General features: G+C 42.7%; 2 protein-coding genes across 6 annotated transcripts; both read left to right on the plus strand.

Moving 5' to 3' along the window:
• Positions 1 to 872: 872 nt before the first annotated feature.
• Positions 873 to 18,814, plus strand: LOC131129842 (WD repeat-containing protein 47-like). 4 transcript variants are annotated; one of them, XM_058073744.1, is made up of 16 exons: positions 873 to 1,029; positions 2,688 to 2,871; positions 2,938 to 3,021; positions 3,096 to 3,180; positions 4,337 to 4,645; positions 6,381 to 6,820; positions 6,916 to 7,012; positions 10,655 to 10,827; positions 11,575 to 11,796; positions 11,897 to 11,960; positions 12,302 to 12,459; positions 12,593 to 12,762; positions 12,882 to 13,052; positions 14,475 to 14,606; positions 15,212 to 15,430; positions 15,505 to 18,814. In XM_058073744.1, exons 2-16 carry the CDS (start codon positions 2,714 to 2,716, stop codon positions 15,687 to 15,689), a joined length of 2,667 nt encoding a protein of 888 aa, XP_057929727.1. In that variant the 5' UTR covers positions 873 to 1,029; positions 2,688 to 2,713; the 3' UTR covers positions 15,690 to 18,814. The 4 variants fall into 4 exon arrangements, with proteins under 4 accessions (XP_057929727.1, XP_057929725.1, XP_057929728.1 ...); XM_058073742.1 differs by having other exon boundaries at positions 885 to 1,042; XM_058073745.1 differs by lacking the exon at positions 873 to 1,029 and adding an exon at positions 1,292 to 1,633.
• Positions 18,815 to 20,706: 1,892 nt separating this feature from the next.
• Positions 20,707 to 23,991, plus strand: lim2.2 (lens intrinsic membrane protein 2.2). 2 transcript variants are annotated; one of them, XM_058073501.1, is made up of 5 exons: positions 20,707 to 20,800; positions 22,173 to 22,364; positions 22,632 to 22,772; positions 22,853 to 22,987; positions 23,850 to 23,991. In XM_058073501.1, the coding sequence occupies exons 2-5, from the start codon at positions 22,187 to 22,189 to the stop codon at positions 23,918 to 23,920; spliced, it is 525 nt and encodes a 174-aa protein (XP_057929484.1). In that variant the 5' UTR covers positions 20,707 to 20,800; positions 22,173 to 22,186; the 3' UTR covers positions 23,921 to 23,991. The 2 variants fall into 2 exon arrangements, with proteins under 2 accessions (XP_057929484.1, XP_057929485.1); XM_058073502.1 differs by having other exon boundaries at positions 20,768 to 20,800; positions 22,178 to 22,364.
• Positions 23,992 to 26,313: the final 2,322 nt, after the last annotated feature.

The raw sequence follows: 26,313 nt of genomic DNA on the forward strand, positions 1-26,313 counted from the left end.
GTCTGGCCCCCCGTCAATTTTGTTAAATCAATGTGGCCCGCCAGTCAAAAAGTTTGCCCACCCCTGGTCTATAGATAATGAGGATTAATTGAGTCTTTTTAAAATGAGTCTTCCAAAAATGTGTTTTTGAATTTCAAAATCTTAAATATACTGTATTTTTTTTTATAATTTTTTAATGGACCAAAATTTAAAATTCTCTTTCTCTAATCCTGGAAAGCAATTTTGTTTTTCCTTGCAGTGGATCCATACAAATAACAAAAGTGTGTATAAATAAACTTCTATTTCATCCAAAAGCATACATTCTAATGTTGGTCAACTAGACTTCAACTTGTTTTTTACTGAATAACCCAGGCTGTAAAAACTTGTTTTAAAGTCAACAGAGTAGCCAATTCCATGTTTTTGATTATAAAAAAGTCCAGGGAAGAAACTAACCACAATGCAAAGGCCACATGTAGTATGGAAGGAAAATGAATATTCCATATACCTTCCAAATACCTTCCTTAAATTCCATACCTCTGGTTTTGACAGGCTTTAAGTTGTACTTTGTTGTACTTTTCCAAGCACGAATTGACTTGATGTGGTCCAGCGCTTAATATAAATCCAATCTGAAATTTATCAGGTCATCTACCTAACATTCATTGATGTTATATTATCTCCTACAGAAGCTCAATATCAGATGGTTTTCATGACTAAAATATGGTTTTAGTCATGGTTTTAGTCACTGTTTTTGCAGTTTTGCCGAAGAGGAGGGGCAATTTATGTAGAAAACATGTAAAATAATATCAATATCAAATAATAAATAACTAAAGCACAACTGTCCCAATGTCTTGTTTTTATGTGCTCCGTTTGTAGCTATATAAGGAGTGGCCACACTGCGGCGCAGGAGCACCTGACCGTGCGTTTGCGTCTGTGTTTCCGCATAGCAACGCGACCTGTGCGCCACAATGAAATAAATAAATAAAGACAGAAGGAGAAAACACTGATTGCGAGCCGATTGGGACCGTTGCTCGTCACGCAACGTGGACGCTGGTGGGTTTGACAGGTCAGGACTTGGCCATTTGACGAAACGTCCTGTCTGTAGCGTTAAATGAATGCTATCCTTTTTTTTAGCGTTAAAACAACACTATGCTGTCTGTAGCGTTAAATGAATGCTATCTTGTTTGTAGCGTTAAACGAACTCTATGCTGTCAGTAGCGTTAAATGAATGCTATCATGTTTGTAAGCGTTAAACGTGACTCTATGCTGTCTGTAGTGTTGAATGAATAAATTAACGCTATGCTGTTTGTAGCGTTAAAATAATAAATGGACGCTATGCTGTATGTAGCGTTTAATGAATAAATGAACGCTATGCTGTCTGTAGCGTTAAACGAATAACTGAACGCTATGCTGTCTGTAGCGTTAAACGAATAAATGAACGCTATGCTGTCTGTAGCGTTAAATGAGGGACGTGATGTGTGTGTGCGCGCGTGCAAGGGGCTGTGCCTTTTTGCCACACACGTTGTAATACAGGACAGTATTAATATTTGTCTTTAACGCCGATGAACCGTTGACATAACATTGGAGATGTACGTTGATGTATATCAAGGCATCACTGGCATGCAGCGTTTGGGATTCTAACTCGATAACCTTCAAGGTGATGCAGATTTTAACATTATCCTTAACTTGGACCCTGCCATGATACATGTGATTCACGTTTGAACCACTAGATGGTGCTTGGATATACTGTGCCGGTGTGAACCACATTAGCTGAAGACAGGAAGTACCCGTATGTTTGTTGTTATAGGCTAGTTAAATAAAGGAAGTTCGAGAACAACCCTGTTGTTGTTCTTAATGTTTCACGGCAAAATTACAGATCCTAATCATCAAGTGACAAATAATGTTTCATAATCACTGTAAGTTGTGTATTGATGAATAGAACCAGTCATTTTGAGTAGCAGCTTGTATGATTATCATTAGTAAGTCATTACTATTAGTGTAACAGTTTAATTTGGTGTAAATTGATTGGTTATGCCTGGAGAGTGGGTGCACGGATGACGTCAAAGAAATGCGACTGCAGTAGAGAGGTTGGCAGGTTTTTTTTTGGCAGTGTTGTTGTGTTCAATAAACGGAACCTAGAAGTTCCTGAGATTTTGTCCAAAAAGAGCGACTATAATCGCCCTACACTTCGCCCGCTACATTAGTAACTGATTTAAGTCTTAATATTGGTGTCACTTGCTGGTGAGTTTGGTGTTTTATAGTAATTATAAAAGCAATTTATTCAAGTACAGAAATCAAAACCCTGCAAAAAATTGATATCATTTTATGATAATAAAATTATACTGATTTATATCTCATTTATATAGCGTTTTTGTAATGCCCAATTTTAGCACTGTCATAGAAATGTTAAATATATAATAATTGTTAGATTTTTTTGTTAATTAGCAGAATTATCCAAAAAAAACGGTTTCCACAATATTCTAGCATGCATTATTGTGATCATTATAGTAGTAGTAGTAATAATAATGGTAATGCAAAGTGAACGATATCTCCAGTGTATAGTTTGACTTATTCAACCTCTTTGAAAAGGAGTAGGAAGAAGCGTTTATTTGTTTCTTTGCTTTGACAGAACTCAAACTCTTTGGAGTTTGCTGTCATCTTTATCATAAATACGTAGCCGAAAATCTCTTCTCTCCAAAAACATCTCTTAGTAAGCCACGACTCGGAGCGTGTCGCCATGACAGCAGAGGAGACCATCAACATCAAGGAGGCAGAGGTGGTCAAGCTGGTCCTCGACTTCCTCAGCTCCCGGAAGCTGCACATCAGCATGCTGGCCTTGGAAAAGGAGAGCGGCGTCATCAACGGCCTCTACTCTGATGACATGCTTTTCCTCAGGTATTATTACACGCACCAGAGTATCCCTTCCACCGAGACCGGATTCATCATCCACTCACTTAACAGGCAACTCATTCTGGACGGCCAGTGGGAGGAGGTGATGCAGTTTATTCAGCCTTTAGAAGGACTGGACAAGTTTGACAAGAAAAGGTGAGAGAATTAGACATAACCCAGATGAATTTCATTGAACCCATGTCACATAACATGATGATTTGTGATTGCAGATTTCACTACATCATTCTGAAGCAGACATTTCTTGAGGCGCTGTGTGTAAACAACGCCATGTCTGCAGCAGAAGATCCTCAAAATGTATGTTTTTAAAGGCACATCAATGTTCGCTGAGAGATAAGCATGCACACCAGTGCTTAAAAGTGTTTTTTAATATTATTATTATTATTAACAATATTATCACACTCACTTAACACTTCATTTTCCTGCAAGATGAAAGTGGAGATAATGAAAAGAAAAGCAATGATGTTGCAATAAAGTCACGACATCAGCGTCAAACCACATAGTACTTATGTCATCAGGTCCGCAATAGGCGGTCCTCAGTTCAGATCTGGACCCAGGCGGCTTTGTAAACCAACCCGGACCTATCTTTAGGTTAGACCATTTTCTTTGTTTATGTTATATTTATTGTATTGAAGCTATATATTCCAATCTCAACAAATGCAAATTTGGGCTGTGTTGCACATCCCTACTTTGTAATGGTTGATTTTATTTGAACATGCATCAGGTTACAGTTGAATGCATCACATAAAAGTCACAGTTCCACATGTCCAAAAGGAGTAGGAGTGGCCGAGTGGTTAGCATGTCAGGAGATGGGGAAGACCTGGGTTGGAATCTCCGTTGGGCATCTCTGTGTGGAGTTTGCATGTTCTCCCTGCGCGTGCATGGCTTTTCTCTGGTACTCTGGTTTCTTCCCACATTCCCAAAACATGCATGTTAGCTTCATTGGCAACTCCATAGGTCCATAGATATGAATGTGAGGGTGAATGGTTGTTTGTTTATATGTGCCCTTGGATTGGCTGGCCACCAGTCCAGGGTGGACCCCGCCTCTCGCCTAAAGCCAGCTGGGATAGGCTCCAGCACACCCCCCACCCTAGTGAGGATAAGTGGCATAGAAAACGGATGGATGGAGTCCTGAACTGGACCACTTTTATCTTTTAATTTAGGGTGTCTGAACAAGGGGTTACATTTGCACAGTGTCCAAAAAGTGCTATGATATGCTATGATACATTAACCAGTGTTCTTAATTTTCTGAGAGTGTGATGGCATCTGTCAGCATTCTCTTCCACTGATTGTGATGGCTGCAAGCACTGACATCTCTGAGGTTTAATACATTCCTCCCTGCAAGTAACTTGGAGGGTGTCTTCCAGAGCCAAACTATATACGTTATGTGTTGTACCTGGATACGGCCAGCCTCTCACTCAGTTATCCTCTGTGACTCATTTGCCATGTCCAGTTGGAGCTTACCATGCAGGAGGCCGTCAAGTGCCTCCACAACCTGGAGGAGTTGTGCCCATCTAAGGAGGACTACAGCAAGCTTTGTCTCCTCCTCACCCTGCCTCGTCTTACCCACCATGCCGAGTTCAAGGACTGGAACCCGAGTACAGCACGTGTCCATTGCTTCGAGGAGGCCTGCCAGATGGCAGCTGAGTTCATTCCAGCCGACAGGAAGCTGAGCGAGGCTGGCTTCCGGGCGAGTGGGAACCGCCTCTTCCAGCTGCTTGTTAAAGGGATCCTTTATGAGTGCTGTGTTGAGTTCTGTCAGGTGAGGTGACCTCGTCATGAAATTGCTGTACAACGGAACCACGATGACACCGTATTGAAAAAAGTAGGACTTCACCTGGCCATTGCAGGGAAGACTGTTCAGTTGGTCTTACAGTTTTTCTCCATTGGTTTGGCTCATTTCTTGAAACACAAATTACATTCTCAAAACTCCAAAATCATTTTGGCAAAACAGTCTCACAGTTCAGCACAAGACCATAAATCACTTGCAAAACCACACATACGTATCTCCCGAAACAGTTCACTCGTGTCAAAACTCAATTTCTTAGTCAATACCTCCAAATTGCTAAGATCCTTTTCAATTGCTTTGGCTTGAAATAGACCGGACATTTTCAACAAGCTTGGTGCTTTTTCCAAAATTACCTGGATGGTTCAACACAACACCACAGTTCATCTGCAAAAGCTCATATCGCTCCCAAAACAGTTCACTCAAGTGTCAAAACTAAATTCCTTTCTCATATAAAATAGTCAATGCCTCCAAAGCCCTGCAAGTGAAAATCTTCGATTTTTTGTTGGAGTACCACTGAAATATTTCTCATGTCCACCTCTCAGTCTTAGCCCAGTCCTTAACTGACAACGGTTACTGGACAAGCTTTTTTTTTGTCTAGCGAACATAATAGAATTGCATGCCAACCAGTGAATTGACAGGTTGTTTCTTTTAGCTGGCGACCAACAGCTGTCATGAGCTCACATGTTGAGCCAATGAGAAGTCTCCGATGGTTTTGGCCTTCAAATTTGGAGGGAAATTTGGGGTCGAATCAAAGTAGTTCAAATAAGAAAAGATGAGTTGATCAAGTACTCATGCTAGTAGGAGATAAACTTACATAAATGTATGTGTAAATTACTGTAAACTGGCACAAACAAATTCCCATGCCGCTGTTTTTTGGCTTTTTGTCAGCTTAATTTATTTTTTTAGAAATATGAAATAGCTCTGGGAAAGTATTACTTTTGTCCTCCATGTGAGCGAGAACTGAATAGCATTCCGTCTGTTCATCCTTGTGCTCATCCAATCACCAGTCAGAACTCAGCCAAGATGCATTCATGGTCTCACACAAAGTTGGATTTTATTTTCATTACAAAGACATGCATTTTCCCCACTCGGGTGTCACAAAAATATGTGAGCATTGCAAAGGGAGCCACAGCAAAGAGGCTCAAGAGCAAATGCAGCTCTGGAGCCATGGGTTGCTGACCCCTGCCCTACACTGATCTCCTGTAATATCCTCACAAGCAGCGTCCATTGCATGTAGCAGGGACCTCTGATCTTGAGCCCGATGCTCATACACTCTCCACGTCTAAGTGGAAGAAAAACTCCTCAATAGGATTAAGGAAAGGAGAGTAAGGTGGCAGGAACTCAATGACCATTCCAAGAGATTCATAAAAATGTTATTATGTTCCTGACTTTTGACAATTGAACAGACTATTTTGCATGTTATGACTTATAGAATGAAATGATGATGATGACATGTTTGTAGCGAATAACCATTAGACTAAGAATCAAACAGTTTAGATAAGATAACGAGATATAATCCCTTGGAAATTGTGCTAAATGTAGGGTAACTGCTAACAAAAATTTGCAATTTGATGAAATTAATGAGAAATTCAATTCTGTTAACAATTGCCAAGTGGTTGTTTTTGGATGTTATTTTGAGAAGGTAATTTCTGTTTTGAGAAATGAGCCAAACCAATGGAGAAAAACTGTAATCACACTTTTTCTGCAGAGCAAAGCAACCGGAGAGGAGATTACAGAAGGCGAGGTGTTGCTCGGCGTAGACTTGCTCTGTGGGAATGGTTGCGATGAACTGGATCTGTCGCTACTGTCCTGGCTGCAGAACCTTTCCCCTGGGGCATTTTCATGCGCCTTTCAACAAAAGACCCTAAGCATCCACGTGGACCGCCTAGTGAAGCCCAACAAGGCGGGCCATGCCAACCTCCTCACTCCGTTGATCAACCGTCTCTCCCCCTGTCCAGTCTCTCCTTTCCGCCAGCGGCCTCACTCAGCCGACACATACATGTCCAGATCCCTGAACCCGGCTCTGGACGGGCTGTCCCATGGCCTGGCTGCCCAGGACAAGAGAGGCATGGAGGCCAACATGAAATCTGCTCTCAGTCGAAGCCTGGTGGAGAACAATGTTCGCCAGCTGGATGATTCACCGGAGAGGTCAATGTTCTCTTCCAGTTTGATTCTTGAAAAGTTCTTAAAAACCTCAGTTAGCCTTTAGATTAACTGACAAATTACTTTTCCTTGGCTGTCAGAAAGAACCCACGGGGACTGGAAGGCTCCAAGACCATACGCGCCCCGCTGACTCCTGGGAGAGATGGTGGAACAGCTTGCTGCACAGAGACAGCTGAGGTAACAAGAACTTTTTTGGACTGTGGGAGGCAGTGGCGAGTGGTGCATTTTGTATCTGGGCCTGCAGTGGGGACAACTCTAAATATCAAGTTACAATTATACAATATAACAATGCGTGGCATTACATAATTGGGGATGGATAGCATTATTACGGTAGAAGAAACCCAGTTCATCCTCTACGTTCCAATATATCATCTCTAAACAACTCCAAACCATGACACAATCAGTTCACAATCAATATTTATCTAACAAACAAAGACAAAAATCTATTACATCACACTCATCATTCCCTCATAAGTACTGGTTTGGAAGACTTCTCAAGCTGACTTACTTATCAAATATATTTATATAAACTCTCTTATTTGTTCATATAACACACACGGAATGATGAACAACATCGTGTCTGTCTCATTTTTTGTGTGGGAACGGGATCAGTGATGGGTGATTCATGTTCATGATGACACGTTCTAGCGCACTGGTAACTTTAAGTATTAGGCATATGCTTTCAGAGGATGGAGAAATGCTGACTTTAGTGTAGGCCAGCGAGTTGTCCCTGTGAAGCCAATCTGAAATCTATTTTGTTAAAGAAACAGCTCCATTCCTAATAATGTTTAAGTGACGTGGACCTTGAAGGAGGTCTGCACTCCGGCACAGTGGCCTTTCATTTATGTGTGCATGTGCAGTTAGTCATGACTGTGATGGGTTGTAGATTAAGAACAGGGAAACAGAGAAACGTCAAAGATAAACAGAAGGATTCACTTTTAGCTGCTCACGCTAGATTAGTTTCATGAATGAAGACTGTAAAAACAAATAGCTAAGGTTGTGTGAGGCCAAGTCCCCTGGAAGTCATTACTCCACATGTAAGAGATTTAGAATAGATCCACCCTGAACCACCTCATCTCCATACTGCCACTGCTTCATAAATCCCTCATCACTGCACCATCACAATTGTCCAGATGATGCTTGAGCCCTGCTGCCCCCCTCTGCCACGTGAAAGTGGTGGAGGTCATGGGAAGAGGAGGCAGATAATCTGGTTTGATTTGCAGTCACACCCAAGATGGCCCTCTGCCTCCATCATCACTCATCTTTATGCAGTCCTGCTTCCATCTAATGGAGCGACATGTCTTCATATTGGATGTCTGGTGATGCGAGAGTTGACTCTGTACTGGTTGGATCTGATGATGTCCCTGAAAACTTTTTTTTTTTACGACATGCATGATGAAGCATAAGGCCTTGAGCGGTGTAGAGTTGGCAGTTGGAGCTCTTTAGGGAGAGTTTGCAAGCATGCGTTTGGGATGACATGCCATTTATCCGGAAAACAAACTACGTAGGTAAACATACTGGGCTGTAATTTTGTAGACCAGGCACAGTGCAGCGCACCCACGCCTCAGTACAAGGACCTCAAAAGTTTTAGTTGGGTTTTGAGCATGTATTAAGGTTAAGTGCTGATTCATGGATTATGGCAATGCCCCCGCCGCTCCTATTATGACGCCCAACCTGCAAACTCATAAAATTGGGGGGGGGGGTGCTTTATTAAGTGATATAAAATCATTTGGTTTCAACCAAGTTTCGCAAAGACCGACTATATTAAGATTGGGATCTCTAATGACATCATGAACGAGCACAGCCTTCGAGGAGAGCGATCTAATGTTCCTAAGGCCGATTTTCATTAAAGCCCACTTTAATGAAAATTAAAGTGGCTGAGGCTGTTCACCCCCGGAGTATTCATAGTGGTAATATTGATGAGATTGCTTTGTGTAGAATGTTTGGTTTGTTGTGTGCATGACAAGAAGTTACTACCCTAGGGACCCGATAGCTATTTATCAATTTATTGCTAGTAAAATAGATAGAAGACATCGAACAGGGGGATTACATTTATCACCAAGCGCTACCTCAGTAGAAAGTAACATAGACTGTGGTGCATTCATGGGATGTGGATCAGTGTGCATAATATGCCGCTTTATTCTATATAAAGAGCTATGTGTATTGTTCAAGTCCGGCTTAGTGCCAGTTTGCCGTAACCCTACTGACTCCACACCCGTTCTGACAGGCTCACTAATCACCTGTACTCCAACAGTCGGGGTGGTCCTCCAGAAGGAAGGCCAATTATCCACAAACTGCACTCCCTGTTCGCTACAGAAACTAGCCAGCCACCGGTTAAGCGAGAATAATCTGCTAAACCTCTCATCATTTCCTCTCGCAGGCAAAGGGCCACAGACAACAACTCAATGCCGACACATCTTTCTGGCGACATTACAAATCCTTACGGATGTTCCTCGTTGTAATCTCTGATTGCCTCATCCTGCTATCATTGGAGCCGACGTGTATCGCTATGCCAGAAAAGCTAGTGTTGTTTGCTTTACGTTGGTGTTTAGGCCTGTTGCGAGTCAGCTCCCTAAGGCTAGCTTCAATGTCGGGTGGCCCCAGGAATACACATTACAGTGGGTGGGTTCTCAAGCTTGATGGAGTCACCTATGACTATCGTGCGGGAGCCAGTAGACTGTGTCCCTATAGCAGGGAAAGAGGAGAAGGGAACAACTTGTGCACAAAGCCATACGTTTAGTTCACGTTTAGTCTGTTTAGTCGAGTTTTTGGGCAACGCTGGCAACGCTGGACAAACACAGAAGGGCTAGCTAACACAAGAAGTCAACATTGTTAGGGAGCAAGAAGAAAAAAATTCCAGCGGAAAAGCGAAATCAATTTTGGTGATATGCAAGAAATAAATCAACGAAGTCAGTCAACGAAGCTAGCTAGCAAACGAGCAGATGTGAGTCGAGCAGTCTTGTGTTTTTTTGAGTTTTCACTTCTAAAATGTTGATTTCGGGGGACAAACCATTTATATAGGGGGCGTTGTCCCCCGCCACTCCCAGTGTAGAGTCAGGTTGAGTTCATGCGTGATGGGACAATGAATACAAAAATGTCTGTGCTGGTTCAGACGCTTACATTAAATGGTGGTTGTCATTGTTTTCATTCATTCTCTACCGCTTTTTCCTCACGAGGGTCGCGGGGGTTGCTGGATCCTATCCCAGCTGTCTTTGGGCGAGAGGCGGGGTACACCCTGGACTGGTCGCCAGCCAATCACAGGACACATATAGACAAACAACCATTCACACTCACATTCATACCTATGGACAATTTGGAGTCGCCAATTAACCTAGCATGTTTTTGGAATATGGGAGGAAACCGGAGTACCCGGAGAGAACCCACGCATACACGGGGAGAACATGCAAACTCCACACAGACATGGCAGAGGGTGGAATTGAACCCTGGTCTCCTAGCTGTGAGGTCTGCGCGCTAACCACTAGACCGCTGTGCCACCCCTGTCATAGTTTTTTCCACTGAAATGTGCGTGTGACGTGCTTCGGCTGTGCTCAGAATAGACCTGGCCGTAGCTGCCGAGCTTTCTCCGCACCTTTGACGGGCTGTTTTGTCACAAAATTGTCACCGCCACGGCCATGCAGTCTAGTCTACCAAATGACTAAATTGGCTGAGCACAGTGGTGCACTGGACCAAATTACCACTGCGTGGGCTGCGCCGTCCTGCACCACATTGCGCTGCGCCACAACATTAGAGCCCATTGTGTTTTCCTTTTTGTACAATAAAACAATTTCTCATCATGTTTCGTTCTTGTTTATGTTCCAGAGGCGTGAATCCACAGAGCATATGCAGGAGTATTACAGGCAGCGTCTGCGTGTACAGCAGCATCTGGAGCAGAAGCAAGAGCAGAGGCATCTTTACCAGCAGATGCTGCTTGAGGGGGGAGTGAAACCACACGATGAAGCCCAAAACAACCTCACTGCGACTTTCCTCACTCGGTAAGGAACGAGCAACCTACAGAACCCACACTTAATAATAAGAATAAGTTTTGACCTGTACTGTTAAGCTCTATCAATGTAATAATACGTTTATTATTGCGGTTATGGTTAGACGTTGTGTAGAACTGGAATGCATCCTACCGATAGCTGTTTCATGTATTTGTGACTTTATGTAACTACTTAAGCAGCAAAAGTTATTTTTTGGTTTTATAGTAGGCATTCGGCTGCATAGCTACCTTGTATTTTGGGCAATAATTTTCCTTAATATTGTACATATATTCATATATATAATATATTCAAGTTTTCCTCTTGTAGGTTTTGCTCTTAAATATTCAGCCACATTACCTATAAATGTAATTAAATATATGTATAATATAAGCTTTTGGAAAGAACAGAAGTTTATTTATGCTGCCCCCTTGTGGCTAAATGATTTGGCCCTGACTGCCTCATTTTGGGTACATCTACAGTTAAATTGTGTCCTCTTTAAGTTTGGACACATGCATCATTACTTGCACGGTAAATGACATAGGTTAGCCACTCTTGGTTTTCATTTTTGTAAGTTGATTAAGGTTGTCATCAGCAATTTGTATTGTGAAATGAATGCAATTGCAGCCTTTGTGGAATGCGAGCCATGATTTTTGTGATTTATAACATTTTACTGTATGCTTTGCCATGCTTTTCATACAAAAGAGAAAACACCGAGTTACATATATCACAAAAACTCATAGCGATGTTGTCCTCTGTCAGATCCATCCAGAAACTGGAGGATATGAATGTTGGCATCCAGCACCATGGCGATGAGATGGCACAGTTGGGCCAGCAGTGGAATGGACTGTCGGATGACACAAACACATCCGACACTACAGACAGAGAGGTGATGCACAGGGCAAAGGCAGGTGGTCTAAACAGCAGTACCACATTCGGGAATGGTAGTCTGCAACACCCCAGTGAGCCCCCAGTTCTTAGAAGGTAATGAATGTTCATTTGTCCGAAATGAGTAAGTGTCGTAACAGTGATGCGACTAAAATCAATGTGTTTGTGTCTTTATTTGCATGCATTGTGAATACAGCGCTGAGCAGACATCAATGCAAGATGATCCCAGCAGCCATGTGACACGTTGCACAGCACAGCAGGTAGTTAGCAAATTTTGGGACCCCTGTTTCAAATCTTCTTCGTCTTTCTTTTTGGGCTTTTCCCTTCAGGGGTCGCTACAGCAAATCAATCTCCTCCATCCAACCCTGTCTTCTGCATCTGTCTCTCACACCAACTACCTTCATGTCCTCCTTCATTACATCCATAAACCTCCTCTTTGGTCTTCCTCTACGTCTCCTACCTGCTACCAGCTCCAAACGCAGCATCCTTCTACCAACATATTCACTATCTCTCCTCTGGACATGTCCCAACCATCCCAGTCTGGCCTCTCTGACTTTATCTCCTGTGTCAAATCATAGCACTAAATATTGTTTTTTTGCAGCTAAGAAAGTCCAAAACCCGGTTTGTCAAAGTGAACCAGCTTGAAGACACGCAGGCAGTACGATCAGTAGCCTTCCATCCCTCTGGATCACTTTATGCTGTTGGTTCCAACTCTAAAACTCTGCGAGTTTGTGCCTATCCTGACACGCAGCTGACCAGGTGTGGACTGCTCCACTCCATTTAAAGCATCACACGTTATTGCCGTATGATGGATAGACTGTCAGGTTGCAGCATAGCAGTTAAACCAATACCTTGAGATGTTCCTAACAGCCAGTTCTTTTGTCATGTTTAGCACTCCGGATGTAGTCAAGCAGCCGGTGGTACGCTTCAGGAGGAACAAACACCACAAAGGTTCCATCTACTGTGTCGCCTGGAGCCACTGTGGACAGCTGTTGGCCACCGGCTCTAATGACAAATATGTCAAAGTTCTGCCTTTCAACGCTGACAGCTGTAATGCGACAGGTGCCATTTTATTATATTTGACTTTTTTTTTTTTTTTTACTTTGACTATAAACACATTGCTTCATGTACATTCAAGCAGAATCAAGACTATACTGACGTGGACAATTGATGTGATTCAGGTCCCGATCTAGAGTTCAGCATGCATGACGGTACCATCAGGGACCTGGCCTTCATGGAGGGTCCCGAGACCGGGGGGTCCATCTTGATAAGTGCTGGAGCTGGAGACTGTAACATCTACACCACTGACTGTCAGAGAGGACAAGGCCTTCACGCCCTGAGTGGGCATACTGGTATCTGATGTCACCCCATGCTGTATTAGTGCACTTGATAGCCCAATAGAATGGTGCAAAAAGTAGTATGGCAAAGTTCTGTCACAACAATCATAACACCAAAAAAACTGCATACAATACTGATCTGATCTTAGTTTGAAGCACGGTAACTCTGTAGCCACAAACTGGAACAAAGCCCTGGCAGATGGCTCTTGCAGCAAGACCAAAGTTACTTGGATATACTGTCGCTGTGTTTGACTTCTCACGGATTCCATGGCCTGCCAGAGACTGGAGCAGTGCAGATATTGTTTTTATGATCATATACAGTGCTACCTTGGCATAAGAGTGGCCCAACTAACCAGTGCTTTTCACATTTTTACATCTTTCTGATGATTTTTGCATTGAACTGCCAGCTAAATTGTCAGCTAAATTGATGACCGTGGCTGAAGTCCAGTGTTGTGCTAGCATTAGCCATTTAGCATGGAACCAGCTCGGGGAAGATTTTCAACATCTGGGTAAAACATAGGTACATTATAGCCATGTGATTGATCCTATTTATGATGTATAAAGCTATGGCAGGAACAACATCAAATGAAAAGCACTAAATGAATACAGAGCCACTATCCGCTTTGGTGGACTTTGTTTTTCAGAGACGTTATTCACCACAATTGTACACATTAGCACTCAAAGTACCTTTATGCATTCCCACATAGTATCAGCATTTGGGAGCAAATATGAGATAAATGAAAAAGGGGGAAAATACATCCATGCATCCATACATCCCTCTTAGCATTGGAGAACTAGATGCTGCTTTCAATGACAGTAAACAAAGTAGGACAAATCACAGATTTTATTTTCTTTTTTTTTCTTTTTCTTTTTCTACTGGGGTGGCCAAGGTGAGACCATTACTCACATAGGGGTGGCTAGAAATTGATACCTGAAATGTCTGGATGGCCATGGCCAATGGGATCACCACTGACCCCCACATAGCTCTCCACAAGGGGGCACTGGACACAAAGCTTGCTTTTTATCTGTTTTACAATACAAGTAACCTTTGTAATTATTGGATTAGAGTCAGCTCCCCCCCTCCTTCTTCAACTGCCATTGTTTAATGTAGTATATTGATTGTGTTGATTGTATATTGATACACAAACTATAATGCATTCAAAGACCGCTGAAAAGTATGGAACTTCAGTGCTTGACAAAAAGACATTATCAGTGAAAACATAACATAAACATAAATATGGAGAAACTGCGGGCTTTCTAAGAATATGTGTGTTGTAAATTATTACCAACTTATGGTGACTGAGATTTGTTTTCTAACCCTAACCCAGGAAAAAAAATCCTGGCACACGTTTTCACTAATCAATATTGGATGTTATTCCTGAAATGTAATAGAACAAATATACAGTGTGTTCAGTCTTCACCTTTGTTTTTGAACAGGTCACATTCTGACTCTGTACACATGGGGAGGGTGGATGATCTCGTCTGGATCCCAGGACAAGACAGTCCGTTTCTGGGACCTCCGGGTGCCCAGCTGCGTGCGTGTGGTGGGTACGACCCTGCATGGCTCAGGTAGGTCGCCTTGTCACCTTTGCATTTTTATTCTTCTCCTCCTTTATTGTCTTATCTTATTTTGTGTTATTTTCTACCAAGTGGCATGGACATGGATTTTGTTATTAGCAATATTGTACCGAGCATATCTCTGCGTGGGGTTTGCATGTTCTCACCCCCGTGCGTGTGTGGGTTTTCTCAGGGCACTCCGCTTTCCTCCCACATCCCAAAAACATGCATGTTAGCTTCATTCGCGACTCCAAATTGTCCTTAGGTATGAATGTGAGTGTGAATGGTTGTTTGTCTGTATGTGTCCTGCATTTGGCTGACCACCAGTCCAGGGTGGACCCCGCCTCTTACACAAAGACAGCAGGGATAGGCTCCAGCATACCCCCACCCTAGTGAGGCATAGAAAATGAATGGATGGATGGATCAACCGGGCATTAAGGATAAAAATGCATGTACTGCTGTGCTACAGGCCTCATCCATTAACGCACATTTACACAGTATTACGATTATGGTTTGACACTAAATAACAGACAATTTTTACAATTATATTTTAATTGTATGACTGTAAGGGCAACACTGGATAAATGCTTTAAAATATGTCTGTATTCCCCAAACAGGAAGCGCAGTGGCTACAGTGGCAGTAGATCCCAGCGGCCGCCTCCTCGCCACCGGCCAGGAGGACAGCACCTGCATGCTCTATGACATCAGAGGAGGCCGCATCGTCCAGACGTACCGCCCCCACGGCAGTGACATTCGCTCAGTCCGCTTCTCACCCAGAGCCCATCATCTCCTCACTGGTTCCTATGACAACAAAATCATCATCAGTGACCTGCAAGGTAGCATCACCCTGACTCATGTCATGTGATTACAAAAACACCACACCACCTGACTCCTTTTCATTTGTACGCAGGTGACCTGACAAAACCGCTGCCTCAGACATTAGCAGGGGAACACTGTGACAAGGTGATCCAGTGTCGGTGGCATCCAAAAGATAGAACCTTCCTCTCCTCCTCGGCTGACCGGACTGTCATCCTATGGGCTCCAGGCGCCGCAGAGAGTCCGATTTCTCATGGCAAAAGCAGGAGTGAGCAATAATCGAGCACCATATTCATCCCGGCGTCTATGCATTAAGCTGTTCATGGCTGTCGCTTCATCCGGCTCCATGTAAGTGTTCTGTTTGCCAAGATAATGTACATGTCATTGTACATCTAATATCTCATTATATTTATGAATGCGTTCTAATGTCTATAAGGTATGTTAAGAAGCAGTTATACAGACGGCCCCGTTATAATGTGTTTGTGAACAAGGACAAACATCATATCTTTGAAAAAAACAGCCAAAGCTCAAAATTTATCTGTGTCGGTCCAAATGTATTGGTGGTGGCCCACCACAGATAAATGAATGTATGTGAAACACTGAATGTCCTTACAAAATGCCACAAAGAGAAGGTATATATGAAAATATTTTTATGATTAAAGAAAAAAAGTGGTGACAAACAGTTTGAAATGTTGGTATCATGAAAGGACCACTTCAAATTCATGTGGAAAGTGGAATGTTCCTGTGTACTGCCCTCAAATGTCCACTTTACTTTCTTACTTTTGAAACAATTATGATGACAATGTCTTTAAATCTCGATTGCTGTGGGCGCGGTTTGCACTAGGGTGGGGGTTCGTCAGTCTCCGGGGCAATGGGGCCCGTGCTGCTGGTGGCCTGAATTCCACGGCGGCAGCTTGGGGTTGCTGCACTGTGGTGGCTTCTGCGGGGGCTGGGCTGTGTGTTTTTGGTGGGCCGTGATCTAGCTCGCAGGGACTGGTGGCTGGTGGGGTCCGTCGGGTGGTCTACCGCTGGTCTTGCCTTCTTGGCTCTGGTGCTTGGCCTCTCCAAGACGTGGGGCTGTGGCACTTTCCAAATGAACTGTTTTATTATTTTTTCTGACCTCTTGACAACGGGTGAATAAGCTGGAGGAAGCAAAGTGCTGTTGTGGTCTGCAGAAGCAAGGAGAGGAAGGGCCTTGTAAGCATTGGGAATAGAACCCTAGCATTTGTCCAATGTTTTGCCAAGCCATGTGGGCAGTCAGTGTGTTGTTCAAATCCCTTAAGGGATTCACCAATTGACAATTTCAAGAATTTTGACAGTCCTTTTGTACATTCTCAGTGACAATTACACATTCACACATATGCACACATTTATGTACATATACATGAACACACTAGAGCCCGACAGATATATCGGGGGAACGATTAATCGGCCCGATTATCACATATCACAGATTAATCAATATCAGTGAAAATGGAGCCGATATATTAACTTATTTTGGCTACATCGAGATTCTGTTGCTCCCTTTCTAGCTCTCTGAGCTACTTTTGTGGGTGCCTTGAAATTGTAACATAAAATATAGTTTAGTCCCGTGTATTAAGTCCAGTAACATGACGCATGTTTAGATAATTTCTTCTTTAGTTTGGAGTCAACCTTTTTCCCCCTTTTTTTAATGTTTGCTGCAGCATTTGTTTTTGTTTCAGTGGCTGCAGATGGAACTTTTCAGTAGTGAATATGACTCACTGATATTAGTAGTCTTCCTGAATAAGTCTTTTATAACCTCATATTAGCTTCTGAATGATCACTTTCAACCCAAAGCAGCCGCTTGTTTTTATTTTAAATGGCCAACTGTAGCATCAAAACCCATGCTACAAAATCCAATGCCAAATACCATTATTCAAATGTAAATTAAATTAAATATATATATTTTTATTTGACAGGCAGAGGGGAAGAGTAAGGTGTGGAGACACTTCACAAAACACTCAACTGGTGTTTGATGCCATCGAACTGCACAGGCGGCAGTGGCACGGGCCAACGCATCAAAACCACAGTATTATTATTTCATATTTTGAGTAATATATGAATTTATGTTCATGTACAGTATTATATCCTGTGTATATTAATGGTCTTGTTTCATATATCGGCCCATCAGCCGATATATCGGATATCGTTTTTTCTCAGTCCCAAATATCGGTATCGGCACCGGACCCAGAAATCCCATATCGGTCGGGCTGTAGTACATACACGCATACAGAAATACACGCATCCATATACTCACTCACAGTACATAAGTACTTCTCTGCACAACACACCAACACCCACAATGCCGTTATGCTATTGGTATGCTATTATCACAGACTGTTTCATTTCAATAATATCACTGTGGCTGTTTGATACTTGACATTTGCTGATGTAGTCCTGTTTGTTTCTGTTGTTCTGTTATTGTCATTCCAATTGTTGTTGCACAACCCCCTCTGTTTTCTTTTTCTTCTTTTCTATCCCCTCTTGCTCCGGTCCAGCCACTCCAAATTTGCACACATCAAATAAAGCCAAATAATATTCCATAGAACAGGGAAGGTGTGGTTTACACTACTAACTACTAAGTAACTACTAAATCAAGATTGCTGAGGGGTGTTTCATGGCATCCTGCTTGTGTTTTGTAAGCAGAACACTGGAATGGGAAGAAAAGTATTGTGATGATGCATGGTTGATTGAAAAAAGGCAAAAAATGTGGTTTAAAAATGTATTTAATTTGTTACATAATGTGCCTTTTTTAAACCATTTGAATAGATTTTAGTATAATTGCAGTATAAGTGAATGATGTACTGTATTTATTTATGTAGTTTTATCTATTTTACCACTTGCCTTGACACGTCTATTTCTTATAGCATTGTGCACATTCTAATATCATGTTAGTATGGAACTCAATAGTAGGTCACGTGATCACATTGCATATGTATGAAACAGAGACTAGCATGTGGACATGTCACATGTTTAATTGCGCACAGAAACAATGAATTAATTGCACCATTTTGTAGATGAATAGATAGCAAAGTGAGCACAGTCACAGTCAGCACTATGAGTGACGGAACAGCACAAAATGACACTGAATTCTTTGAAACTCAATCAATACTGCAAGACGCATTCAAGACCCAAGTTAATAAAAGAAGAGGTGGCTGAGGTTGAGAGAGCTGGCACCTCACCAATAGAGGTCTTTCATCACACCACGTTGTTGTGCAGTGTTGGTTCCACATGTCCTGTCAGCGTGTTGTTACCTTTGTGAGTCACAGTCATGACCGAACTACCATTATAGATTTCAGTTTGTTGTAATAAAACAATGTGACCAGTTATTGTTTTGGAATAAAGGAATGACTGAATAAAGTTGCATTTGCCATCAAATGTTGCCTGTGTTTTATATATAACAATATGTTGTTCTGCATGTGCCAACCCAAAGGAAGGGGGTTGAGATTCACATTCAGTCCCAAACACAAACATGAACTATTATCTTCCTGCAACACGAGAGCCACTTTGCATGGAAACTCAGCAAAAATGCTGCATCGATGCTGTCCAAAACAATGGCAACAACACACTCTTACACACATGGTTGTACTTTGCCATATTACCTGTACATACAGTAAACCTCGGATATATCGGATTCAATTGTTCCCACTGGTTTTGTCCGATATAAGCAAAATCCGTTATATGCGTATACCGGAAAATGTCCGTTTTACGCATATATCGGATTTATATCCGGTATATGCGTAAATCGGATTTTATCGTTATAAAAAGGCACTTCCTTGACTATGTTTCCAATGTACCTGGACGCGCAGGCAACGCTGCAAACGCTGCAAATGACGTCGTATAGCGGCCTGTCACGATTCAGCGAATCGGAGCGCCACGATGCAGCCATCCGATATATGCAAGGGAAATTTCATGGAAATGCATTGGAACGGGACTGGAGATTTTGTCCGAAATAGGCGAAATCCGTTATAAAAAATCCGATATATGCAATGAATTTTTATTGGAAATGCATTACAGAAAAATTGGTTCTTTTTTATCTGTCTGTTGTGAGCGAATTTCCGATATATCCGAGTCCGATATATCTGAGGTTTACTGCATATCGGAACAACAAATGTAAAGATATTCTATGACAATAACAAATATCTCATCGACATCTATGAGAATAAAGGTGTACATTTATGAGAACAAAGGCATACATTATGGAGACTGTACTAAATAAACCAGAAATAGTTATACTATTATGAGATTAAAGCTGTACATTTTGGAGAATAAAGTAATCATTTACAAGAAAAAAGTTGTAATATTATGAGAATAAAATTATGAATTTGCTCTCAGGCAATGCCTCTTACAACAGAGTGTTAAAATAATGAAAATATGAGAATAAAGTGCGCAGGCAGCTAGGAGACCAGGGTTCAATTCCACCCTCAGCCATCTCTGTGTGGAGTTTGCATGTTCTCCCCGTGCATGCGTGGGTTTTCTCCGGGTACTCCGGTTTCCTCCCACATTCCAAAAACATGCTAGGTTAATTGGCGACTCCAAATTGTCCATAGGTATGAATGTGAGTGTGAATGGTTGTTTGTCTATATGTGCCCTGTGATTGGCTGGCGACCAGTCCAGGGTGTACCCCGCCTCTCGCCCGAAGACAGCTGGGATAGGCTCCAGCACCCCCGCGACCCTCGTGAGGAAAAAGCGGTAGAAAATGAATGAATGAATGAAGTGCGCAGGCCACACAGCTAGAAGACCTGGGTTCGATTCCCAGCTCGGGCATCTCTGTGTGGAGTTTGTATGTTCTCCCCGTGCGCTGGTACTCACTCATACTACATTCCAGGTTAATTGTCCATAGGTGTGAGTGTGAATGGTTGTTTGTCTATATGTCCATTGTGATTGGCTGGCCACCAGTCCAGGGTGTACCCCATCTCTCGCCCGAAGACAGCTGGGATTAGCTCCAGCATGCCTGCGACCCTCGTGAGGATAGGCGGTATAGAAAATAGATGAATGGATGGGTTACAGATGACCCTATGATGCTTTCCCTTGATCATGTTGTGCTTACATTGTGGACTTGAGGGGACAACACAGTTCAAAATGCAGCACTGAAATTCAACGAATAAACTTCCTTTAGGGTCTCGATTGAGAAACCAGAGGAGGAACTTGAGGTTGGTTGCCAGATATGAATGAAGATGACCACATATGTTTTTATTGGAGTGATGAAGGTCATTGGAGGGTAAAAGAGTCATCACTCACATGCTGCGCTCGATCATTCGCTCCTTTGTGAGGGGGGACAATGGCAACCGATGTTCGGGGGGCTTAAAAAGCATACGCATGCTGTTTAACACCAGCCAGCCTGCCTGAAGAGATCGAGCAAGCAACAGGTATCGCAAAAACTTGGACTTTCACAACCTTTTAAACTTGACTCTCCGAGGTGGTTCACTGGTTTCTTAAATAGGTTTGAACTTGTTGTTGAATCTTGTTTAGGGTAGAAAGTTAATTGAGTGTTTTGTGTTGTTTTTTGTGTTGTTTTGCATGCGCACATAGGAATGTGAATACACTTTTGACTAGACAGCCAGACTAGACAAAAGCTGTCCTGTCTCGTCTTTAATAGGTGAAACGTCTCAACAGTCCAGAGACTACAAAGCCCTGGATGAACGAGAATATTAGACATAATTGAAAGTACGAGTGTGTGTTTGGCTTGACGGCTAGTGCTGACTTCTGTGTCGCGCAGAGGGGGATTAGTGGTGAACAATGGCTGGGAACAGCCTATCATGCATTCTCATTGTCCGACAGCTGTGTCAAGTGTTTTGTTGGCCTCAAACCATTTTGTGAACCTGAGAGAAATGAACACGTCATTTTGTTTTTATTGTACATTCCATGTGCTTTAAAAGGGGAGTTTTCTGAGTTTCCTCAACGAGGGCCAAACACAGAATAATACAATTAATAGTAATCGAAAAAATATTGACAATACCTTTTGACAATAATGGATTTATTTACTTGATTACATATGTGAAACAATAAAATATCATTACAGAAAATAGCCAGGGGCCACTAAAAACCCCCCCCGGGTCAGACATTGGACAGCCCTGCTATCTGGTAACATCCCAAGTGTTGTCAAACAACTGACTGAAATTACAAAATGTCATGTTGCGAGTATGCCGCACGGTGGACGAGTGGTTAGCATGTCAGCATGCCACACAGTCAAGAGATGGGGAAGACCTGGGTTGGAATCTCCGTTGGGCATATCTGTGTGGAGTTTGCATATTCTCCTCGTACATGCGTGGATTTTCTCCGGCTTCTCCGGTTTCCTCCCACATTCCAAAAACATGCTAGGTTAATTGGCGACTCCAAATTGTCCATAGGTATGAATGTGAGTGTGAATGGTTGTTTGTCTATATGTGCCCTGGAATTGGCTGGCCACCAGTCCAGGGTGTACCTCGCCTCTCGCCTGAAAACATTTGGGATAGGCTCCAGCATACCCACGATTTAACATGAAAAATAAATTTGCTTGTCAATTATGTTGCCTTGGTTACACAGAATGGTACAGAATATAAATAGCAGAGTCTCTACAATCATCCTTTGAATGGTTTCTCCTGCCAGCAGTGGTGGCAAAATATAATAGTAATTTTTTTTGAAGGCCCATAATAATATTTTTAATCCACATCGTTAAATTTAGTAACCCCATGGTGATAAAGCGTGACCTTCAGACTCATCTGATTTGACCTTCTTCCACCCTCCTACCATCTGTATCAGGATAGGTCTCCACCATGCTGTACACTCTGGCAGGAGGAGGCACGCTCTGTGGTGTGGCTGCACTTGTGCTCCTCATCGTCTCCACTGCGACCGACTTCTGGATGCAGTATCGTTACTCGGGCAGCTCGGCCAATCAGGGGCTTTGGAGGTTTTGCATCAACCACAAATGTCATGCTCACACCATAACTGTAGGTAAGTGCATATGATTAAAGAAGATTTTTTTTTTTTGCCAGCAATTTACACAACAATGACTGTGTGCAAAGTTATTTTCAGTGGATAGTAAATCTATACTGCTATACAAGCTGTACACTGACTACTCTAAGTTGCATCCAAATATCATTTTGATAGTATTGTCCCTTGAGAAGCTATTATAAAATAGTTGCTAAAATGTGAAGGATTTGCCATCTATGAAAAACAAGTGGCCATTTTCAGCCTTCTAAAAGATCATGTGACCCACAGCCTTCTGGGACGCAACTCGGGCCTTCATGTTGTTGGCTGTGCTCAGCTGTTTTGCTGGTGTGGTGCTTGGCTTGAGCGCTTTCACCAACGGAACCAAGAACAAGAGAGTCCGCATGGGGGGCATCGCATTGGTCCTCTCAGGTAGCATGCACATACAATATGATTTTATACAATATTATTCTGCATGTCAAATATCAACATTCATTATTTGTTGTTGCCAGGTTTTCTTGCGCTGTTGGCTCTCTCTATCTACACAGGAGTGACGGTGACGTTCTTTGGCAAACGCTTTGTGGACTGGCGATTCTCTTGGTCCTACATCATCGGCTGGGTGGCCGTCATCCTGGCTTTTGCTGCAGGTATTTCTCATATTCATCATTTGTTGTGGTTTGTTTGAATAAATAAATGTAGGGGTTAAAGGTTGGTACGGTAGGATGGTAGTTGCCAAACTTGTCTGGCCTGGTCTTTGATGGGACGTCCATGGCCAGGTTCTCTCGTCGTGGTCAACCTTTGGTTCAGGCTCAGGCCAGAGGCCTGTGATTGCCCCTGCAGGAGGGTCCTCCTGTGCAGCCATAATGGCCACTAGATCTTGTCTTGCTGTTTTTTTGTGTAAATTCTGGGGAGGGCTGTGTGGTGACCCTCAATATTGTTACTTTGAGACAATCACCAAGGGTTCTTCCGGTTCTGGGTCGTGTGGCGGCTGTAGCCGTTAGCTGTTAGTGAAGTGCCTCGACTCCTGTCTCCTTGCAAGTCACATCTCCATAGTGTCATGTTTAATCGCCTGCTTTTACAGCGTACAAAAGAGTAATAAATGTAAAAATATAAAGTTAAATATATATATATATATAATATAATATAAAGGTGAATATTACTGATCATAAGCCTGGTTTTATGGGATGGATTTACAACATTGGAACACTTGTATGCCGTGTGAAGTCTGCATTCTCAAAACAAGATGCAGTGTCTGTGTGGCTGCATCATCCTGCTGTTGTTACTCTGGGTGGCACTGGTGCCAGGTGTTGAAGACACCAGAGCAGGGACCAAGGAAAAAGTACTAAAAAGGTATTTAATAATAAACAAAGGGTGCGCAAAGGAGGAAAAACAAAGTACAACAAAAGACGCCGCAAGAAGTATCACGAAATGACCCAGCATGGGTACTTGTACCACAGTTTGAGAATCAGGTCACATGTCACTATAATATCGACTCCCTATGTCTCTTAGGTGTGTTTCAACTGTGTGCTTACCAGCGAACCACTGCAGAACCTTCTCCTTCAAACGTCCCTGACAGCTGAACATCAATCAGCACACTGCTGCAAAGCCAATGCTGTTTATCGGTAACTAGAATAAAGACAAATCATACATATATCCTGTCTGACTTTTATGATATTAAAGACTTACATCAAATATTCATTCAATAAATTAAAAAAAAATTCTGCACATGCAGTACATTAATTAAGTGCCAGGTCACCATAAGAGGTGTTTGGGAAGGTTTCACTTAGGTTTCACTTAGGTTTCACTTAGGTTTCACATCGGTATAGGGGTGAAGGAGGTCTTGATAGCTGCTATCATCCGCAAATAACTCGAGAACGGTACATCGTATCAAGTTTTTCCCGAGGCTGACCCCCCCAGAAGTGGGCACGGACTTTTGTTTGGGACTACCCCCGACTTCCTGTGACCACCGGAAGTGGGCGTAACCGGCAAAAAACGTCCGTCCCTAACCCAAGTAGAATAGCAGTACATTAAAGTGACCACTAGATGGTGGTATTTCCCAAGTAGAATAGCAGTACATTAAAATGACCACTAGATGGTGGTATTTCCCAAGGAGAGTAGCAGTACATTAAATGACCACTAGATGGTGGTATTTCCCAAGTAGAATAGCAGTACATTAAAATGATCATGAGATGGTGGTATTTCCCGAGTAGCAGTACATTGAAATGACCACTGGATGGTGGTATTTCCTAAGCAGTACATTAAAGAGTTAGGGTTAGGTATAGGGGTCAAGGAGGTTAGGGTCAGGGTTAGGGTTAGGGGGTTAGGGTTGTGGTTAGGGTAGGGTTAGGGTTGGTTAGGGTTAGGGGGTTAGGGGGTTAGAGTTGTGGTTAAGGTAGGGTTAGGGTTGGTTAGGGTTAGGGTTGGGTTGGGTTAGGGTTAGGGTTAGAGGGTTGGGGTTAGTTAGGGTTAGGTTAGGTTTAGGAGGGTTAGGAGGGTTAGGGTTGGGTTGGGTTAGGGGTTAGGGTTAAGGTTGGAGGAGCTTTGATAGCTGCTATCACTATAACGAAATAACTGAAGAACGGTAAGTCCTATCAGGATGAAACTAAGTCCTTCTCTCCCAAGTCCTCCCCTCTCCAACAAAAGCTTGTGGCCAGTTGGCCCGACATCCTGTAGCAAATAACAGCCGAAGTTTGGGTTAGAATCTTTGAAGACTTTTGTTCTTGCAATGAGAAAGTGACCACTAGATGGCAGTAGGGTTACGTGAGGTGTCGTACTGAATATGGTGTAATACATTAAAGTGACCACTAGATGACAGTAGACACCAACAAACGAAATCCCTGTTCTCCACAGCGCTCAAATGAAAGACAATACAATGAGGTCACAATTACAGTATTGAAGTGTTAAAATAATGGATAATTCATGTTGGGAGCTTAATTTTTTACAGGAATAAACTGTAAAATTTAAGAACATTTATTCATCTGATATACCTTGTTAACACTAATTACAATATAAGCCAAAACATTAAAACTATCACATGATTGAAAACTTGGCTGAAGGTTAAAAGCAACCTCTTTGTGTTTTTTTATAGCTTATACCTATAATACTGTTGTCACTGACAACAACAGGTACTACTAAACTCCTCTTGACTAATATCAAATACAAAACAAAAATAAAAACAAATTAAGGACAACTGTGATGGACAGTTGGGGGTGGGGGGGGTCGCGGCGAAAAAAGTGTCATCCATCGTCAGAAGCAGCAATACATTAAAGTGACCACTAGATGGTGGTATTTCCCAAGTAAAAATAGCAGTACATTAAAATGACCACTAAATGGTGGTATTTCCCAAGTAGAGTAGCACTACATTAAAACGACCACTAGATGGTGGTATTTCCCAAGTACAATAGCAGTACATTAAAGTGACCACCAGGTGGCATAGTGGTAGGGTTAGGGCTAGAGTTTCACATAGGTTTCACATAGGTTTCAGGGTTGAGTTTGGGGTTTGGGTTGAGGTTGGGGTTTAGGTTGGGGTTAGGGTTGAGGTTGGATTGGGGTTTGGGTTGGGGTTAAGGGTTGGGGTTGGAGTTAGAGTTGGGGTTGGGACTAGGTTTAGTGCTAGGCTTTGGGTTGGGGTTAAGTTTGGGGTTTGGGGTTGGGGTTGGGCTTAGGTTTGGGTTTGGGTTTGGGGTTTGGGTTGGGGTTAAGGGTTGGGGTTGGGGCTAGGTTTAGGGCTAGGCTTTGGGTTGGGGTTAGGTTTGGGTTGAGGTAGGAGTTAGGGTTGGGGTTAGGGTAAATTGGGGTTGGGGTTAGGGTTGAGGTTAGGGTTGGGGTTTGGTTAGGGTTCAGGTAAGTTGGGGGTAGGATTAGGGTTGGGGTTAGAGTTAGGGTTAGGGTTATGGTTGGGGTTGGGATTATGGTTGGGGTTATGGTTGGGGTTGGAGATGTTGGCTAGCAACCCTTGATTGTGGTCTGCATG

The sequence above is a fragment of the Doryrhamphus excisus genome, chromosome 5 (assembly GCF_030265055.1).
Source record: "Doryrhamphus excisus isolate RoL2022-K1 chromosome 5, RoL_Dexc_1.0, whole genome shotgun sequence".
Taxonomy (NCBI): Eukaryota; Metazoa; Chordata; class Actinopteri; order Syngnathiformes; family Syngnathidae; genus Doryrhamphus; species Doryrhamphus excisus.

What these genes read in the sequence shown, in the direction of transcription:
- lim2.2 (XM_058073501.1), top strand. Translation starts at nt 22,187, where the DNA reads ATGCTGTACACTCTGGCAGGAGGAGGCACGCTCTGTGGTGTGGCTGCA. An exon ending in CATCGCATTGGTCCTCTCAG is followed by an intron (nt 22,773 to 22,852) that starts GTAGCATGCACA and finishes TGTTGTTGCCAG; the next exon opens with GTTTTCTTGCGCTGTTGGCT. An exon ending in CATCCTGGCTTTTGCTGCAG is followed by an intron (nt 22,988 to 23,849) that starts GTATTTCTCATA and finishes TATGTCTCTTAG; the next exon opens with GTGTGTTTCAACTGTGTGCT.
- LOC131129842 (XM_058073744.1), top strand. Translation starts at nt 2,714, where the DNA reads ATGACAGCAGAGGAGACCATCAACATCAAGGAGGCAGAGGTGGTCAAG. An exon ending in ACTGCGACTTTCCTCACTCG is followed by an intron (nt 10,828 to 11,574) that starts GTAAGGAACGAG and finishes GTCCTCTGTCAG; the next exon opens with ATCCATCCAGAAACTGGAGG. An exon ending in CGCCCTGAGTGGGCATACTG is followed by an intron (nt 13,053 to 14,474) that starts GTATCTGATGTC and finishes GTTTTTGAACAG; the next exon opens with GTCACATTCTGACTCTGTAC.